Source organism: Stegostoma tigrinum, chromosome 1 (assembly GCF_030684315.1).
Source record: "Stegostoma tigrinum isolate sSteTig4 chromosome 1, sSteTig4.hap1, whole genome shotgun sequence".
NCBI classification, from domain to species: domain Eukaryota; kingdom Metazoa; phylum Chordata; class Chondrichthyes; order Orectolobiformes; family Stegostomatidae; genus Stegostoma; species Stegostoma tigrinum.
Window position 1 is genome coordinate 106451181 of NC_081354.1, and position 20539 is coordinate 106471719.

Genomic DNA, 20539 nt, shown 5'->3' on the forward strand with positions numbered 1-20539 from the left:
ACACCTGAATGTTCTGTGTGGTATGTCTAAACCACAGCGGAAGTCATACAATGGAATATGATTAAATGTATGTGGGGTTTCTCAACTGTTGCATGGCTGCATGTGTATGCACTCTATAAGGAACATTGGGTGAAAGTCTCCTCAGTTTTATTGGTTACTTTTGCATTTTTATTTACTCAGTGGTCACCAAGTAAAAGCCGAAGCAGAGGTTCCAGTCCAGCCCGCTCTCGTTCCACCAGTCCAGCCCGTGCACTGGTAGGTTATTTTAAAATGATGCTTGCTGTTACTCATACATTACACAGAGGGTAGGCTAACAGCTTTTAACTATCTGACATAGTTAATATAGATTTAATTGTGGTTTTCAAATCTAACTTCTTGAATTTACCTGAGCTGGGAGTGCCGGGGGTGCAAGAATGGTTTGAACCACTGCTTTTGACTGGGATTGTAAATTGTGTTCTACATGTGAAACAGAAACATGTTTCTACAGGAAACATGTGACATATTTTAATTTGTTCAGGGGGTGTGGGCATCATTGGCAAGGCCAGGATTTAGTTCCTTTGGTACGTTGAGATGGTCTACCTTCTTGAACTGCTACTGTCCTTGTCGTATTTGTCCATTAACAATTTTCACCTAAGTTGTACATTTTTGTAACTCCTTCATGAAACAGTTGAGTTGGCCGGCAAGCAACCTGTCCTCAGTCTTCCTTTTCTTCAAGTGGTTCAATCATCGATTGATTTTCATCAGAAAGACAGAATGCGGAAGAATCGTTTTATTTTAATCTGTAACAAAAATATTGTTTTGAGTCAAAGTACTGTTATGTTCCCAGCTGATTTTATTCCTGGAAAAGTCAGATTTCAAATTGATATCTAGCTTGACAGATCGTGTTTTATTTGTTTTTAATCAGAACAGTGGGGTATTTCACTGAAACATACACATGCATACATAGTAAAATGCTGCAGATTCGGTTTTAACAAATAAACAGAAATATATTACACAAAAGAAATGAAAATAACCAAATTATTTACGTATAACGCAATTGAAAGATTTTGAAACATTCTCATCTATGCCAACACAGTCGTTTAAAATACTTAAACACCATAGAGAATCACTTCTCCATCATACCCATGTGTTTGACTTAACTGTTTCTTTTAATTCCCAGTCACCAGAGTGTGGTAACCTCCACCTTGATTTTTCACACAACTGAGCTTAGACTTTGTCACCTTCTAGTGCTAACCCAAACATTTATCATCTGGCCGTTCATACTAAAACCGTACACTGAGGTAAACTGTTTCCAAGTTTTCATAGATCATACAAGTCTGTACTGACCCTCATAGTATCCTACCCAGATCCATCCCCCAAAACCCACCTAATCTACACATCCCTGAACACTACGGGCAATTTAGCATGGCCAATCTACCTAGCCTGAACATCTTTGGACTGTGGGAGAAAACTGGAGCACCTGGAGGAAACCCACGCAGACATGAGGAGAATGTGCCAACTCCACACAGACAGTTGTCCGATGATGGAATCAAGCCCAGGACCCTGGTACTGTGAGGCAGCAGTGTTAACCGCTGAACCACCGTATTAACTGCAAACAGGACTTCTGCGTACTGAACCCAAATATTTTCCAAGCCACAGATCTTACCCCTGAGAAAACCAAAACCAATTTCTGACTGTTATAACCTGAAAGCCAGCTAGTACACCTCAATGTTTATTCTGTTTGAGCATAAAACTGTCTTAGTGCAAACCAATTCCCGTTATTATCCTGGGACTCCAATCTCATAGTGGTTTAAAAAGAAATGTTGACAAGTTAATCAATAAACCCATTTCAACAAGCAGACAAAACCTATTTGATATTTTTAAAGTGTTAGTGTTTGAAATGCAAGTTGCGATGGTGCTGCCGTCAACCGCCTATCCTACTGACACTAATGGCATGATGGACTGTGAGCCTCTGATTGGCTGGCAGCTCCTGATGGGCAGAACGTACTCCAGGGAAGGATCTGAATCTTGAGGAAGATCAGATGGTAGTTGTTTATGTGTCTGAATGACACTTTATTCCATTGGGCCTTCCCCACAGAACTGACGGTGGTTCTCAACTCATTGTCTGACTGTTGGGAGGGATCCCATTGACCTGACAGAATCCAAATCAGTGTATCAGTAGGATTGAATGATGCCACATATTGTCTCTGGGCTGTCCAATATTTCATTCAGAACAAACACATATGTACAAGGCTTTTGCAGAAGATAGGAAGAATGTATTAGTTTTGATGTAGATTCACCAAAATAGCTGAAAGAGTTAAATTGTGAGAAGGTACATAAATTTGGTTTGCATTCCCCTGAGTTTATGTTGTTGAAGAATGATTGAATTGAGGTCTTTAAAATGATTAAGGGACCCTTACTGATTCTTGCATTGGCCAACAGCACAGTTGCTAAGAAGCTGGTAATCTCATGAACTGCAAAATGTTATGTGTAAAATTTTGTGACCTGCACTTGCTTGGCTCGATGCCTCTGGGGGAAATAAACCTCTCAAAATCAAGATTGTGTAGTTGTTGAAAAGGCAGAGAACTCCACCTTGGAAGTAGGATACCCACAGGGGATGAGTGTTAATACAAATTACTTGGACCATCTGCCATTCAATTGTTTTCAGGCTTTAATTTGCACTGTTGATATAATCCTCGAGATAACTATTTCCGGAAAATGATGGAACCAGAGAATACTCCTAGCTCTAATATTTTGATGGAAGTTTTAGTTATGTCACATCAAATATGGAGGCCTCTTTTAGTTGTCAGGCCCAACATAATTTATAGCACTGAACATAAATTAATAACATTCATTGATTTTGGGTGAACTTGTTATTGTGGTTCACCCAACATCTGTGAGGAATCTCCACCAGAATCAATGAAAATGGTAATAAGCCCTTTGCCTTGATTTTGAGCTGCTATGTGTGGGCTTAATGATCATGTCTTCTTGACTGTGCTCCTTGTGTTTTCTTTATTTGTTTCTTGTTTTGTGCAGTGAAAGTGAACAATTGTTTTGTCGCTGCAAGATTGAGAGCTTACATTTTGTCTCGTGTGTTTTTACAGTCTTCTCGAAGCCGTAGTCCTTCCCCCATCAGACGAAGCATTAGTCCAAGTAAGTGAGAAGGCATTTTTAAAGCAACGATATGAAATAGTTGAGAAGTTTGTTAGTGAGTGTGTGACATATTCCTCAAAGCAATTTAATGATTTCATTTAGTTGGTTGGTTCACGTGTTTCTGTACACAATGTATTACACCATGTAGGTTACAAACTGAGATATCACTGCACTGATCTACGTTTAAGGATGGGGGGAAGATACTCAAGCCTGGGACACAAGGATCCGTGACAGTTCTCTGAGGCAGTGTGACCAGGAGCTTGACAATTGATGTCTCTTTAGCAGAAGTTCCTAAAATGATTGCAGAATGTTGGGAATGAGGGAGGAAGTGGGCAATTAAATGAACAAATTGAAGGTTTGTTCTAAGTTTCAAAGGTTTACTTCCGTTTTTTTTGAGGATTGTGATTAATTCCTATTTGTGAATTTATTCTTTTTGAGGGTGTGGTTTAATGTGTGCGTTTGATCATGCTCATATAAAAGCAGTTAAACAAACTGCATCAGATATCCTATGTCCTTTGGATGTATCTGACTGATATAAGACGTAAAGACTTTTTAACTCGATAGAGTGGCCTTGAAATTGCATATTTTTAGCAAATGAACACTTGAGCAAAGATAAAAAAACAAGTTATTTGATATAAGTAGATCTGAGGTGCTTGTAGGGGGATAATTAAACAAGTAATTTGGGGGAAGGGAGCATCTGTATAAATAGATGGAACATGCGTTAAAGATTTTGTGTCCAGTTCTCTCAAACATCACTCTATGTTAGGAGAATCTGACTGCAAATCACCCTGCAATGAAATCACACACTTATAATAGCAGAGTATTTGTAAGGTTGCTCGATGAAAAGGAGGGAAAAATAGTAGTGATGACAATGGTGCCTACGCTCATTAAGCACCATGTTGCTGCCAAAATTGTGGGATTGCTGGTTGCTACTCTGGGTTGATTTCATCCCAAATGCCATGATTGGAATCATTAACATAAATAAAATGGACATCCACATCACTTATAGTGTTTCCTGTCTGTGGGTAAACAGGAATGTGGGAACCAAAGAGGGTGTCTCCTGGTCAAGTAGTGGATTTTTGAAATGTGGATTTCTCACATGTTGTGACTGCCAGTGAGCAAGTGTTAGGACCACGTGGTCATAAAAATATGAGCTGGGATACTATCAGCTGACAACCAACAGGGATGTTGAGGAATGTTCTTCCATCAGCCCTGGCTCTTTTTGTGAAGTCAGGAAAAGAGAAATGCCAGAAATGCACAATCCTCCTTTCAACTGTTTGATTATTAGTAGAAGGGGAAAAGTGGAGCCCTGGTAAATCTGACCACCCCAATCCCTCCACCGCCCCCACCACCCTGCGCTACCCCCCTCCCACACCACCAAGTTCCCCACCCTCTGTCTACCTGGGATATGTCATCCTGATGCCCTCCTAGCTGCATACTTTGGAATAATAATCATTTGTAAAATGTTTTTTTGAAAGGGGGTTACGTGTAGTGGAAGGAGCTGCTAAAGTGAATGCAAACTAACTACCTACTTCTCTGGAAATACTCCTGCATTGTGCAGCACACTGCATTTTTCTTACTGTTACACTAAATGGAATTCCAGACAGAATCTTACTATAATGTTGCAGCTTTAAGACATTATGTGGGCAGACATAAGCCCCATAGAGTGCAACTGGAGACTAAAGCAGTTCAAACTGTCTTTTGTGTGGTACCACAGAGTTCTAAAGAAGCATGTTAATTGAGATAATTGCCAGTTTCTCATAGTTTCAGGCAGAACATGAGGTATAACATCAAATATGGCATTACAGTGGTTTTGCAATTTATTTATTGGTTCGTGTTTTGTCACGACATTGTCAGATACAGACGGACAGGCTCTTGCTATAGGAATGCCTGTTAAGATGAGCTTATCAGAATTGGTTCCAAGAGTGGTACATCGAGTGACAAAACTGACTGAGATCATCCAGTATTACCAACACAACCATGACAGATTCATAGTGAGAAGCCTCCAGTCATAATGTAGAGACAATACAAATCAGTGCTATCTGAAGAAATCACAAAATCCATTGCTGGAGAGACAGTTTAATTTCTTACACGTTGATTTACAATATTCTCAAATCTTGTCAGGAAAACATACAGGAGGCACAGAGTGTATTGTCTTTGATGCTGTTTCTTCCAGATGAATGAGGTTTATTGCTTGCTGCAGACTGAGAGTAGAGTGTATATTTCACTGTGACCTAAGGGTTACCCTGCCTGGGCCGTCAAGGTGACAGCTGCTCCGGATTTTGCATGCAGCTGGCTGCTTCCAACTGGGAACCTGTGTGAGATCCCTCAGTCCTCACCCTACAATTGTATCAAGGCTGTTATTGATGTAGCTCGTGCCAGATCACACCACTTCCTCTCATGCTCCTGTGATGAGGTCCATGCTACAGAGCGAGCAGTAGGCTTGGCCGATACAGCTGGCGTCCCCCAGGAGTAGGGAGTTGTAGACTATACAGATGTTGTACTGAGAGCTCCATTTCATAATGCAGCTGATTTCACCAACAGCATAGGTTTCCATTTCATTAATGTACAACTCACTTGTGATCATCAGTACTATAAAGCCTTCAGGTATAGGAGTAGATTTGGGCCATTTGACCAATTGAATTTACCCTGCTGTTTCAACATGACATCTGTTTATCATCCCCATTCTCCTGCCTTCTCCCTGTAACTTTTGATTCTTTTACTAATCGAGATCCTATCCATCTCTGTCTTCAATACACTGAATGACCTGTTCTCCACTATCCTCTGCAGCAATAAATCTCATAGATTCACCACTTTCTGTTTGAAGAAATTCCTCATCTCAGTTCTGAAGGGCTGTCCCTTCACTCTGAGGCTACGCCTTGGGTCCCAGTCTCTTCTTCCAGTGGAACCATCTTCTGTGTCCATTCTATGTTAGGCCTCTCAGTGGTCTGTAAGTTTCGAAGAGAGAGGGGATCTTATCCTTCTAAACTTCATCAAGTACAGCTTCTCATAGAAAAGCCCTCATCCCTGGGATTACTCGTATGAGCCTTCTCTAGACCCCTCCAATGCCAGCACGTCCTTCCTTAGATTTGGAGCTGGACACTGCTCACAAAAGATGTTTCCAGGACTGGAGGGTTTGAATTATAAGGAGAGGCTAGATAGGCTGGGACATTTTTCCCTGGAACATTGGAGGCTGAGGCGTGCCCTTACAGAGGTTTATAAAATCATAATGGGCATAGATAAGGTGAATAGCCAAGGCATTTTTTCAAAGGTAGGGGAGCCCAAAACTAGAGGGCAGTTGTTTAAGGTGAGAAGGGAACGATTAAAAAGTACCCGAGGGTTATCTTTTTCAAGCGGTGGCTGGTGCAGTTATGGAATGAGCTGCTAGAGGAAGTGGTAGAGATGGGAACAGTTACAACATTTAAAAGACATTTGGACAGATACATAAATAGGAAAGGTCTCGAGGGATATGGGTTAAACCCAAGCAAATGGGAATAATTCAGTTTAGGAAACCTGATCAGCATGGTTGTGTGGGGTAGAAAGGTGACTATATTGTATTCCAAATGCAGTCTGACCAGACTGTTATACATTCTTAGATGTACATCCCTGTCCTTTTATTCTAGCCCTCCTGAAGTGAATGCTAACAGTGCATTTGCCTTCATAACCACCAACTGAATCTTGGTGTTAACCATAAGAAAATCCTGAACTAGCCTTCCCAAGTCCCTTTTGTGCTTCAAATTTCTGAAGCTGTTTCCCATTTAGAAAATTATCTACACCCCTATTCTTCCTATCAAAGTGCATAACCTCACACATGCTCATATTGTATTCCATGGATGTGAGTTTGCTCACATGTGAATTTGAGATTGTATTCCATCTTCCACTTCTTTGCACACTCTCCCAGCCGCTCAAATTCTCTGCTTCCTCAAGACTACTTGTCCCTCCTTCTATCTTCGTGTCATCTGCAAACTTAATAACAATAGAACATAGAACATTACAGCACAGCACAGGCCCTTCGGCCCTCGATCTTGTGCCGACCCATCTAACCTACACTATCCATGTACGTCCATATGCTTGTCCAATGATGACTTAAATGTACTTAAAGTTGGCAAATCTACTACCGTTGCAGGTAAAGCGTTCCATACCCTTACTACTCTCTGAGTAAAGAAACTACGTCTGACATCTGTCCTATGTCTTTCACCCCTCAATTTAAAGCTATGCCCCTTCGTGCTCGCTGTCACCATCCTAGGAAAAAGGTTCTCCCTATCCACCTTATCTAACCCTCTGATTATTTTATATGTCTCAATTAAGTCACCTCTCAACCTTCTCTCTAATGAAAACAGCCTCAAGTCCCTCAGCCTTTCCTCGTAAGACCTTCCCTCCATACCAGGCAACATCCTAGTAAATCTCCTCTGCACCCTTTCCAAAGCTTCCACATCCTTCTTATAATGCGGTGACCAGAACTGTACGCAATATTCCAAATGCGGCCGCACCAGAGTTTTGTACAGCTGCAGCATAACCTCTTGGTTCCAGAACTCGATCCCTCTATTAATAAAAGCTAAAACATTGTATGCCTTCTTAACAGCCCTGTCAACCTGGGTGGCAACTTTCAAGGATCTGTGTACATGGACACCGAGATCTCTCTGCTCATCTACACTACCAATAATCTTACCATTAGCCGAGTACTTTGCATTCCGGTTACTCCTACCAAAGTGCATCACCTCACACTTGTTTGCATTAAACTCCATTTGCCACCTCTCAGCCCAGCTCTCAGCAGCTTACCTATGTCTCTCTGTACCCTACAACATCCTTTGTCACTATCCACAACTCCACCGACCTTAGTGTCGTCTGCAAATTTACTAACCCATCCTTCTACACCCTCATCCAGGTCATTTATAAAAATGACAAACAGCCGTGGACCCAACACCGACCCTTGCGGTACATCACTAGTAACTGATCTCCAGGATGAACATTTCCCATCAACCACCACCCTCTGTCTTCTTTCAGCAAGCCAATTTCTAATCCAAACTGCTATATCTCCCACAATCCCATGCCTCCGCATTTTGTACAGTAGCCTTCTGTGGGGAACCTTATCGAACGCCTTGCTGAAATCCATATACACCACATCAACCGGTTTACTCTCATCTACCTGTTTGGTCACCTTCTCAAAGAACTCAATAAGGTTTGTGAGGCATGACCTTCCCTTCACAAAACGGTGCTGACTATCCCTAATCAAATTATTCTTTTCTAGGTGATTATAAATCCTATCCCTTATAACCTTTTCCAACACTTTACCAACAACTGAAGTAAGGCTCACTGGTCTATAATTACCAGGGTTGTCTCTACTCCCCTTCTTGAACAGGGGAACCACATTTGCTATCCTCCAGTCGTCTGGCACTATTCCTGTATACAATGACAAGTTAAAGATCAATGCCAAAGGCTCGGCAATCTCCTCCCTGGCTTCCTAGAGGATCCTAGGATAAACCCCATCCGGCCCAGGGAACTTATCTATCTTCACACTGTGTAGGATTTCTAATACCTCTTCCTTGTGAACCTCAATCCCACCTAGTCGAGTAGCCTGTATCTCAGTATTCTCCTCGACAACATTGTTGTTTTCTCGAGTGAATACTGTCGAAAAATATTCAGCGCTTCCCCTATCTCATCTGACTCCACACACAACTTACCACTACTCTCCTTGATTGGCCCTAATCTTACTCTCGTCATTGTTTTATTTTTTATATACCTATAGAAAGCCTTAGGGTTTACCCTCATCGTATCCGCCAACAACTTCTCATGTCTCCTCCTGGCTCTTCTAAGCTCTCTCTTTAGGTCTTTCCTGGCTACCTTGTAACCCTCAAGTGCCCTAACTGAGCCTTCATATCTCATCCTAACATAAACCTTCTTCTTCCTCTTGACCAGAGATTCCACTTCCTTCGTAAACCACGGCTCCAGCGCTCTACAGTTTCCTCCCTGCCTGACAGGTACATACTTATCTAGGACACACAGGAGCTTTTCCTTGAATAAGCTCCACAATTCTAATGTGCCCATCCCCTGCAGTTTCCTTCCCCATCCTATGCTCCCTAAATCTTGCCTAATCTCATCGTAATTGCCTTTTCCCCAGCTCTAGCTCTTGCCCAGTGGTATACACCTTTCCTCACTAAAGTAAACATAACAGAATTGTGATTGCTATCACCAAAGTGCTCACCTACTTCCAAATCTAATACCTGGCCGGGCTCATTACCCAATACCAAATCTAATGTGGCTTCACCCCTTGTTGGCCTGTCTGCCCTCCTGTACACATGGACAAAAACTGACCCATCTATAGCACTCGAACTGTAGTGTTACCAGTCAATATTTGGAAAGTTGAAGTCCCCCATGACAACTACCCTGTCTCTCACTCCTATCGAGAATCATCTTTGCTATCCTTTCCTCTACATCTCTGGAACTATTCGGAGGCCTATAGAAAACTCCCAACAGGGTGACCTCTCCTTTCCTGTTTCTAACCTCAGCCCATACTACCTCAGTTGACGAGTCCCCAGACATCCTTTCTGCAACTGTAATACTGTCCTTGACCAACAATGCCACACCTCCCCTCTTTTACCATCTTCTTTGTTCTTACTGAAACATCTAAATCCCGGAACCTGCAACATCCGTTCCTGTCCCTGCTCTATCCGTGTCTCCGAAATGGCCACAACATCAAAGTCCCAGGTACCAACCCATGCTGCAAGTTCACCCATCTTATTCCGGACAATGTCAATTCCTTTGTCAGATTGCTAATCTAAACATGAAGAGTTCTGGTCCCAAAACATACCCCTGTGTGACTCCACTAGTCGCTCACTGTCATCTTAAAAAAAAACCCTTTGTCCCAATTCTCTGCCTTCTGCCAGTCAGCCAATCCTCGATCCATGCCTGTATCTTGCCTGTAACACCACAGGCTCTTATCTTGTTTAGCAGCCTCCTGCATGGCAAATTGTTCAAAGGCCTCTGGAAATCCAAAAAGATCATATCCACTGGCCCTCCTGTGTCTTACTTGCTCATTATCTCCTCAAAGAATTCTAACAGATCTGTCAAGCATGACCGTCCCTTTACTCAACTGTGCTGACTCTGCCCTATTTTATCATTCACTTCCAAGTATTCTACAATTTCATCCTAGCTAACTGGTCTATAGTCTCCTGTCTTCTGCCTCCCTCCCTTTGTTACATTAGCCACTTTCCCATCCTCTGAGATTCTCCCTGACTCTAGTTATTTTTGAAAGAATACCACTCAATGCATCTACGATCTCCCTTAAAAACGGCCATTACTGTCACCTGCCCCTGACTCTCTTGAAGTTCTAGTACACTGCTGGTGTCTTTCAGGTGAAAACCGATGCAAAGTACCTATTCAGTTCCTCTCCCATTTCTTTGTTCCCCATTAGTACTTCTCCAGCCTCATTTTTCCATGGTCCAATATCCATTCATGCCTCTCTCTTACCTTTTATATGTCTAAAAAAGCTCTTACAATCTTCTTTTATATTACTAGCTTTATTATATTACTATTGTCATATTTCATCTTATTGTTGTTTTTAGTTGTCTTCTGTTGGTTTTTAAAGGCTTTCTAATCCTCTGGCTTTCCACAGGGTCTAGGCCCAAAATGTCAGCTTTTGTGCTTCTAAGATGCTGCTTGGCCTGCCGTGTTTATCCAGCTTCACACTTTGTTATCACTAATCTTCACTACATTGTTTCTATAATCTTTTGCTTTTATGTTGTCCCTTTCTTCTCTTCTCAGCCATGGTTGTCTTGTCCTGCCCTTAGTATGTTTCTTCTTCCTTGGGATGAATTTCTGCTGTGCCTCCCGAATTACCCCCAGAAACCCTGCCAATGCTTCTCCACCATCTTCCCTGCGAGGCTTCCCTTCCAATCAACTCTGACCAGCTCCTCCCTTGTGCCTTTGTTGTCACCTTAACTCAGTTGTAGTACTGTTACATCTGATTCCAGCTTCTTCCACTCAAATTGCAGAGTGAATTCTACCAAGTTATGGTCACTGCCCCCTAAGAATTCTCTTTCTTAAGTTCCCTAATCAAGTCTGCCTCATTACCTGTTCCCTAATCGGCTCTACCACAAGTTGCTACAAAACAAAAACCATCTCATAGATATTCCACAAATTCCTTTCCTTGAGATCCGCTACCAACCTGAGTTTCCCAATCCTGATGCATATTGGAGTCCTCCATGATTATTGTAATAGTGCTTCTCTTGCATATCTTTTCTATGTCCTGATTTATTTTCTGCCCTACATCCTGACTACTGCTAGGCGGCCTGTACATACCTCCCATCAGAGTCTTTTCTCCTTTGCCGCCCCTCAAGTCTACCCATGCAGATTTGATGTCTTCTGACCCTATGTTGTTTCTTGCTATTGATTTAATTTCTTGTCTCTCTAACCAGGTAACCATGTCCCCACTGCCCATCTAAGTGTCCTTTCGATTGAGCACATAGTGTTGGATATTTAGTTCCCAGCCCAGATCGCCTTGCAGCCACCTCTCTCATACAACATTGAACCTGCCAATTTCAATCTGTAATACAAGCTAATTTACCTTGCGTTAAGTACAACACCCTCTGTGCTGCACTGACTGCCTCCCCCTTCTCATTGTTGTCCCCTTATCTACGATGTCTGAAGTTAGATTCCTGAGCCTTTCCATATTCTGTGCTTTCAGTTGTTCTGGAAACTTTAATAACCTCTCCTGAGTCTTCCCGCCTCTTTTAACTAGTTTATAGTCCTTGGGACCACCTATTTAGCCTTTCTGCTAGGATCCTGTTCCCAGATCACTTCAGGTGAAGCTCATCCCAATGGTCCAGTTCCTCCTTTTCCAGTACTGATGCCAGTACCCCATGAGATGGAGCCCCACTTGCCCACACCACTCCTTTAGCCCCATGTTTACTTCCCGAATTATCTTTATGCCAATTTGCATGTGGTTTGGAGAATAATCCAGAGATTATAACCGTTGAGAGTTCTTTAATTTCTTCAAATTTTCCTTTTCATTAATTTTGTTACTAATTCCTGATCTTTCCCAAAAAGGACCTATTGCCTGTCTTGTTGCCATCCTAGAACACAGTGCAGTAGTCAGTTTTCCTATCCTCCCTACAGCCTTTCTCCTCATCCACACAGGGAGCACATACCACATACCTGGATAACAAAGTGTGGAGCTGGATGAACACAACAGGCCAAGCAGCATCTCAGGAGCACATAGGCTGATGTTTCGGGCCTAGACCCTTCATCAGAGAGGGGGATGGGAGAGGGTTCTGAAATAAATAGGGAGAGAGGGGGAGGCGGACTGAAGATGGATAGAGGAGAAGATAGGTGGAGAGGAGAGTATAGGTGGGGAGGTGGGGAGGGGATAGGTCAGTCCAGGGAGGACGGACAGGTCAAGGAGGTGGGATGAGGTTAGTAGGTGGTAAATGGAGGTGTGGCTTGAGGTTGCAGGAACAGCAACTCATATTCTGCTTGGGAACCCTGCAGCCCAATAGTATCAATGTGGACTTCACAAACTTTAAAATCTCCCCCTCCCCCACTGCATCCCAAAACCAGCCCAGCTCGTTCCCTCCCTCCACTGCATCCCAAAACCAGCCCAGCTCGTCCCCGCCTCCCTAACCTGTTCTTCCTCTCACCTATCCCCTCCTCCCACCTCAAGCCACACCTCCATTTACCACCTACTAATCTCATCCCAACTCCGTGACCTGTCCGTCCTCCCCGGACTGACCTATCCCCTCCCTACCTCCCCACCTATACTCTCTTCTCCACCTATCTTCTTTTCTCTCCATCTTCGGTCCACCTCCCCCTCTCTCCCTATTTATTTCAGAATCCTCTCCCCATCCCCCTCTCTGATGAGGGGTCTAGGCCTGAAACGTCAGCTTTTGTGCTCCTGAGATGCTGCTTGGCCTGCTGTGTTCATCCAGCTTCACACTTTGTTATCTTGGATTCTCCAGCATCTGCAGTCCCCATTATCTGTGATCACATGCCACATACCTGTTGGGCAAGGTCAAAGGCTCAGGCCCTTCCAATGCTAAATTCAGGATCCCTCTACCTGTCTCGCTTGTAGTAGATAGGCAGGCTTTTTCCCAGGGTGGAAAGGTCAACTACAAGAAGGCATATTTTCAAAGTAAGAGGGGGAAAGTTTAGGGGAGAAGTGTGGGGACAGTTTTTCCACACAAGAAGAAGATGGTCCAGGTACAACTCCTTGGACTTGTACACCTTCCCAGAAATTGATTCACTGATCTAGCAATCTGAAACCCTCCCTTCTGTTTGAAATCTTCAGCCATACAGATCTCTTCTATCTGCCTATTCCTAAACTAACAAGCACATGGCACCAGGAGTAATACAGAGAATCAAACCTCTGAGATACTGCTTTTTAATCTGCTAAGTTCTTGTTGCAGGACCTCACCCCTCTTTCTAACTGTATTTTTTGTCTGAATGTGAACCATGGCCTCTGACTGTTCACCTTCGCCCTTCAGAATACCTGCAACCATTCAGTGATATCCTTGACCCTGCCCCATGCAGCATGCCATCATGGAGTCATGTCTGTGGCTGCAGAAATGCTCATCTATACCCTCTGTATTGAATCTCCTACTACCAATGTTGGCCATTTCTTTCTGTTCTTCCTACATGCAGCTGGGCTCTGGCTGCCCTTCCGAGTGGAACCATCACTCTCACCACTTTCTAATACAGAACATTTCTTCTTGAGCAAGAAGAACTCTGAGGCGTTGCTGACTGTCTGCCTGCTATGTTTCTTCTGAGTAATGGTTGACCATTCTCAATGCAGCTCATTCTTCCCAGAATGCCATACGGTGGCACCAAGTGCAGGACACTCTTCCCAGAATGCCTCATGGCAATGCTAAACACAGGGCCCTCTTCCCAGAAAGGTTTAATTGCAAAAATGTGCTTTATTCACGTACAGAATATTTCATCGCCAGAACTTTCCAACAAGCATGAAGGCATTACTCGGCTGGTGGTGAGAAAGGCACTGCATTGTCAGATCCTTCATGTGCGCCCAGTTAGTTTACACCACAGCATGCTGCCCTTGAAGTGGCTGTGAGGGAGTAGAGACTGTCACTCACCTTCTGCTGGAATGTGCCTCAGCAAAGGAAGCCTGGAGAGAGATGCAATGGTTTTCATCGAGGCTCGTTCCGAGCAGCTCTGTAATATAGATCTCTGTGTTCATATCTGTACTGTCTTTGCGTACAGAATAAAAAAAACAAACTTTGGGGTTTGACTTTCTCGATAGTGACAACAAACCCAAAAGCTTTAGTCTGTGTCTCAGAATGTATTCCTGGATGTTGGAATGTGCCAGTCTGCAACACTCAGTCGAAGTCAACCTTTTACATATGGAAACCACTATGTTTTTGGAAGACCAAGTAGCATCTTTCAGCAAGTTAATGGTCCTCTAGATGCAGTTGATGGTTTGTCACATTGTGTTGTCTGGGAACAATCCATAGAACACAGAGTCCTGCACGATGGAGCTGCTCAGAATGAGCCTCGACAAGAACCATGCATCTCTCTTCAGGCTTCCTTTGCAAAGGCACATTCCCAAAGGAGATGTATGACAGTCTCTGTCCCCTTGCAGCTGCTTCAAGGGCAGCGTACGGTGCGCAGACTGACCAGGTGTAGATGAAAGATATGATGGGCAGTGCCACCACCAGCCACGCAATGTCTTTGTGCTTGTTGGGAAGTTCTGGTGATGATACATGCCGCAAAATGACTTTGACAGTCTGCTGTGGGAACAACCCCACAGGATGCACCCTCTCCTTCCCCCGTAAGGTCTCGAGGACACCACGTGCTGACCACTTCCTCATGGACATGTGGTCAAAGTGTTTCCACAAAAGCCAGGTGATACGGAATGGTCCAACTAACTGGAGTGTTCTGCAGCAATAAGGCTGGGCTGATCCTTCTCAACATTGGGGACAGGAAAATTGCGGTATGTAGGGACATTTGATGCTTGCATACTGAGGGGCTACGCAATGGTTCACTGTGCTGCTGAATGCAAGATACTCCAGCTGGACTGCTTCACTGTGATGCTGACTGCAGGACACTACCTAGATGGTGAACTTCTTTGCAGCCTTCCTAGCCTGTGCTGACACAATGGGCCGAATGACTTCCTAGTGTACCATAACAATTCTGAGATTCTGTAACTTAATCAAAGCATTTGGTCTGATTAGCTCAACACAATCTTCCTTTTGCATATATGCACTTGTTATACTTAAGTAACTTGAGCCTCTCCAAGTGGCTGTTGATTTGTTTTTCCTGATTATTGTTTCTAAAACTTATTCACTATGAACATCAAACTTACCAGCCTGTAATTGTCAGGACTGTGCTTGTATCCTTTTCTGGATAAGGATGCCACTGCAATCCTCTGACACTATTTCCATATATAGGGGAGTTTGGGAGATGATATGAAGCCTTTCAGCCACTTTCACTTGTTTTAGGAACTTGGAATGTAAACTTTTCTGACCCGATGACTTACTCATTCTTAAGCAGAGCCTGTCTTTCTAGGACCTTCTCCCTTCTCAATTTTCTCGCTATTTGATATTTCTGTTTCTACTGATACTTTCTCATAATCCTCTTATTTATTAAACACCATTGAAAATTAGGCATTTTCTCAAAAAATAGCTTAACTTTAATTTACAAAATGTTTATGATAGTTAAGTTGACTCACGTATATAACTTGGAAGGCTTACTAATTCTTTTTTCTGCTTATTTAGGACGCTGAAGCAATTGAAGTTTAAGAATTAACAGAGTGATAGACTTCTGAAAGCTTTCTCTGATATCAGGAATTTAATCGACAGAAGTGGATTAATGTGAAAATTTTCTGCAGGTTCTCATCTTCTGAGAAAGGAATCCTCTTTTTGTGTGTTTTTTTGTGCATGCCACTTAATTGTGTGAATAATTAAATACATTCCTTGTACAGTATCAATCTAAGAGCTATGTTAGCAATCACATACACTTAACAAGACCCATCGATGAATATTCTTAAATTCTCGAACACAGTAACACAATCGATAAGACAACTAGGAAGTGAATGAAATATTTGGCTTTGCAAGTAGGAATGTTAAACACAGAAACAGGCAAGTTACAGTTAACATTTACAAATCTCTGGTTAGACCTCAGCCAGAGTTGTGTACAGTTCCAGGCATTCCACTTTTGAAAGCAAGAATTTTACCATGATGATATCAGTAACTTCAATTATATGGAGAAATTGGAGAAAGTAGGTTTTTTCTCCTTAAAGGGGAGACCAGATGGAGACATTTGAAAGGCAGTGCGTACAGAGGATTCAGTTGGAAATAGGTCAACAGTTCGAGGCCATTGATTTTAAAATGATTGTGTGAAGATGGAACTCTCCTGATTTCCTCACTGGTTCAGCTATCAGAAGGTTATGAAGAGCTGGAAAATACTCTCTGAAGGGGTGGTGGGACCAGATTCCATAGAAACTTTCAAAAGGTAATTGGACATAACTTGCCGGGCTATGTGAACCAAGCAGGTCAGCAGGACTAAACTGAACAGCACTTTGAAAGAGCTGGCATGGCACAAAAGCCCAAAAGGACTCCTCTGGTGCTGCAGGATTCTGTGCTTCTAAGGTTAAATGTGGGCAGTGCATTCCTGAATTTACAGTGGCTGTAATTGCAAAATACATTAATAGGGCATGGAAGGAATTTCGGAGAAAAGATACAGCTAAAACAAACTCCTTTAATTTTAGAAATTACAAAGCATTCTTTCAAAATCCTAGCTATTTTTTCAGTCTTACATGACGCAAACTGAGCACAATATTAACTGAAAATAAAATAGTGCAGATGCTGGAAATCTGAAACAAAATCAGAAAATACTGCAAACTTTTAACAGGTCTGGAAGTGTCTTTGGAGAAAAGGTAATATTATTACTTCAATTCGAAGACTCTGAGTTGGAACAATAAAAGAATTAGTTGTAATGAGAGGCCATTGACCTGATGTGTTAGCTCAGCCTACCTGCCTCCATTGAGGCTTCTTGACCTGTTTAGCATCTCTGACAATTTTAAGTAGGTTTTCATTCTATTGGAACCAGGGTCATCGATACCCGACTATGGTGCTGAATATAACACACAGGTAAAATAGTTTTATGTGTTAATGAAATCTGAAATGTTTTATATCATTCAGAGTTTTACAATTATGTGGAGTTTGGTTGTATAATGACTGTTCAAGGAGTACAATACTGTTTGTTAATTCTTTTAATTATCTTATAATTATCTTACTTGATAACTTGTCATTAAAAAAACATTTGGTTACACAACTATCAGCGACCCAATAGAAGCAAGAAGTGGGAACTTTTATTCTGCAGTAGGAAGGTATTTTATTTGCTTGGATATTTGGTTAAAGGCAGCAGAATTGTAATTTATCTGATTTTACCAGATTGTTCTGATATTACCTTCTATCAGTGGAATGTAATGAAAAGCATTAATGACACCTTACTTACAGGCAAACTGTTTTCTACTCCTTTCTATGTAACATTCCATCCTGTGTTTCTCAAATTCCATCACCATATTTTAAGATTGAGGCCTTTTTCCTAATATTCTCCTTCTATTTCAATTTCATAATCCCATTTCATAATACAATGACCCTACTTTATACATCAGCATTTCCCCTGATTTCTACTGGTCTTTTGAAAATGTTTTATTCATGTGCTGTGTTATCTTACCAAAAAAGCTTAAGCAGTGCAATGATCACTGTTTTGTTCCACATCAGTCCACACAGTATTGAAAGAACAGCTAGGGATTAAAAGTTCACAGTTAACTTTAATACTTTGACCCTCAAGCTTTGGTAAACATATTATGCAGCTGTGAGTGTATATGCACATGGTTCAGCATTGGTACCTTCACTGTTTTAAAATGTTTTGTAACCTGCACACAAGCACTTTATTGGAGATCAATACCATCTATCATTAGACAAACAGAATTCCTACGATAATCCGGTGACTGATTAATGTAATTAAAAGTAGGAAGCATAGCCACCAATTTTCTTTACTTATTCACTCCTTTATTTTTTTAAAAAGCATTTATAATGTCAAGCACTCACAGAATTCAATTGCATGAAGCCTTGTCATTTCGCCTATAGAAAGCTGGGTTCAAACCCCATAGATAGGACAACAATATTCAATGCCTTTTGGCTGTTCAGGCTCTTCATCAAATGAGTTAGATAATTTGAAACCAGTAACTTCAGATGTCAGGCCCGAAACCTCAGCTTTTGTGCTCCTGAGATGCTGCTTGGCCTGCTGTGTTCATCCAGCTTCGCACTTTGTTATCTACTTCAGATGTCAGCCCGTTATCAAACTGGCAGCTCCATATAGAAATGCTACAGAAAACTAATAATGAAAATGGAAAAATATTACTGTTAAAATGGAGTCACTTGGCTAAAATTAATGCTGAGGCACATGGCTGGGACAGAATAGAAGGAGTTTTACTTTACAGCTGAGTCTGCTTGATCTGTGCTTAGTGCTAATACTGAGCGCTTAAAATGAGAAGGTGTTTCATTTCCTTATGATAATATTCTTCATCTTGACAACACAAAGTTCATGAATCTTTTGAAAAGGAAAAAGAAAGGGGAATTATGAGCACTAAAAATTTAATATTTCATGGGAATTAACATGCATTACAGTTTTGTTGTTTTTTTATCCCCCAACACAATTTTAACATCTGGAGAAAGAATATGTCCTGGTGAATACACATCCTGTACTTGTTACCCTGTGATGGTCAGTCATTTAAAGATCCTGCAACCAAAGTATTTGAAAGAACAGTAATGTCCAACAGTTCGGGAACGTTGTCTTGTTCCACAGATGTACATAAGGCCTAGATGACGTTCTGTTGGCCTGCGTGGACAATCCCTGACTCTCAAACACTATCCCTCCAGAGGTAACAGCTTCACAGCAATGATTACAAAATGAACAACGCATACTTTCTTAACTTTAATTTCTACCTGTTATATTCAAAGAGAAGCATTGCTGACTATCCTCCTGCAGGAGGGAAGGAGATAATTTCATTAGCCTGGAGTGCATTGTTGGCATGCAGATCCCAAAATTATTCTCTAGGTGTTAACCATAGTGATTCAAAATGTACATTCCCTTAAAGAATTTACATTTAGCAGGGTTCATAACCAGATGCAGAACCATATTTTACTCATGTGACATTCATATTCAAGAATTTTTAATTCTGTACACAAGTACAATCTACTTTAAACAGTAGTATTGCATCCAATGTTTTGGTTAATGCTTGAAAATAATGCTAATTTTTTTTATGGTGTGTGCTTCCTTTTTTTCCAAAACATTTTTGTTTGTAAGACATAAGTATTAAATTTTTTTTATAATACATCAAATAATTGCATGTTTTGGTTTCATTGTATGTACTGTGATCAATGAAGTAAAGTTATGTCACGTTTCCATTGACTATTATGTGATAAGAGAATGTAAAATAATTCCTGCAATTACAAACTTTCACGTGATGCTTGGAAATAGTAAGGGTGTTGGATTTAGTTAGTTACCACTGTTAGTGATGAGGTGCTGAAGCTTGGGTTGGCTCAGTTTCTCATGCCTTGTACGTGATAATACATCTTGAAGGCAACTCTGGCACAAAGGGGCTTTGCTCATGTACTAGAGCATGAAAATTATGTACATGATGGCTAATTTTGATATTGTGCCTCAACAATACTTGTGGATACTCCTCACTATATGAGTGCTGCTTAAGAATCTCCCTTCTTATCTGGGGATGAGAATTCTATTTTTGCTCATAAAAGAGGCGCAGTGAGGCTGATTGTCACAGACTGATGTCCTGTGTCTAAAGACTTTAGAAGAGCATTCAGCTTGCAAGTATTTCATACCATTTCTTAAGCGCCTGGAGTATCTAATAAATGCCTGATTCAGGACCCCTCTGGGATGTTGGTCTGCCTCATATGGACAACATTGGACTCGCTGAACTCAGATTTGCCTGGGTTTTGTCTAGCCATGGCAGTGGCCAAAAAGGTAAGCTTGAGTTTTAAAAAAATACAGAAGGAGAGATGAGCAGGAGTTCCGCTGTCCTTTCCCTTCCCCCAACTGAACTCACTCTTTCTCATCTCCCTGCACTGTTTCCCCAGCGGTTATCTCAGTTTGCTTTAGATCAGGTCTATTTAGAAAGGAATTAAGGAACATACTGAACGAGTGAGGTGCATATTCTTCTTATTGGACACCAGGGACTTAAATGTTTAGAGGTTTGGGATATGTAACATTTGCACGAGTAATGAAATAAACTCCCAATAATTTCTGCTCAGTTCATTAACTAATGATAACATACAAATGTAACTGGATCTGTTCACTGTCATTCTATACAACACCCCATCCCTTCAGTCACAATCTTATAAATTATGTTTGTATATATGAAGTGCTATCTCAT

The 20539-nt window shown here is 41.6% G+C and overlaps 1 protein-coding gene across 4 annotated transcripts in view; it reads left to right on the forward strand.

The window, feature by feature from the left end:
* Positions 1-19410, forward strand: part of spata18 (spermatogenesis associated 18) — a 75891-nt gene extending 56481 nt beyond the window's left edge. For all 4 annotated transcript variants that reach the window (XM_059647754.1, XM_048531182.2, XM_059647762.1 and 1 more), the window contains 3 exons: positions 181-255; positions 3084-3132; positions 15855-19410. In XM_059647754.1, coding sequence (XP_059503737.1) covers positions 181-255; positions 3084-3132; positions 15855-15862 — 132 coding nt within the window. In that variant the 3' untranslated portion in view covers positions 15863-19410. The remainder of the gene's footprint in view (positions 1-180; positions 256-3083; positions 3133-15854) is intronic.
* Positions 19411-20539: the final 1129 nt, after the last annotated feature.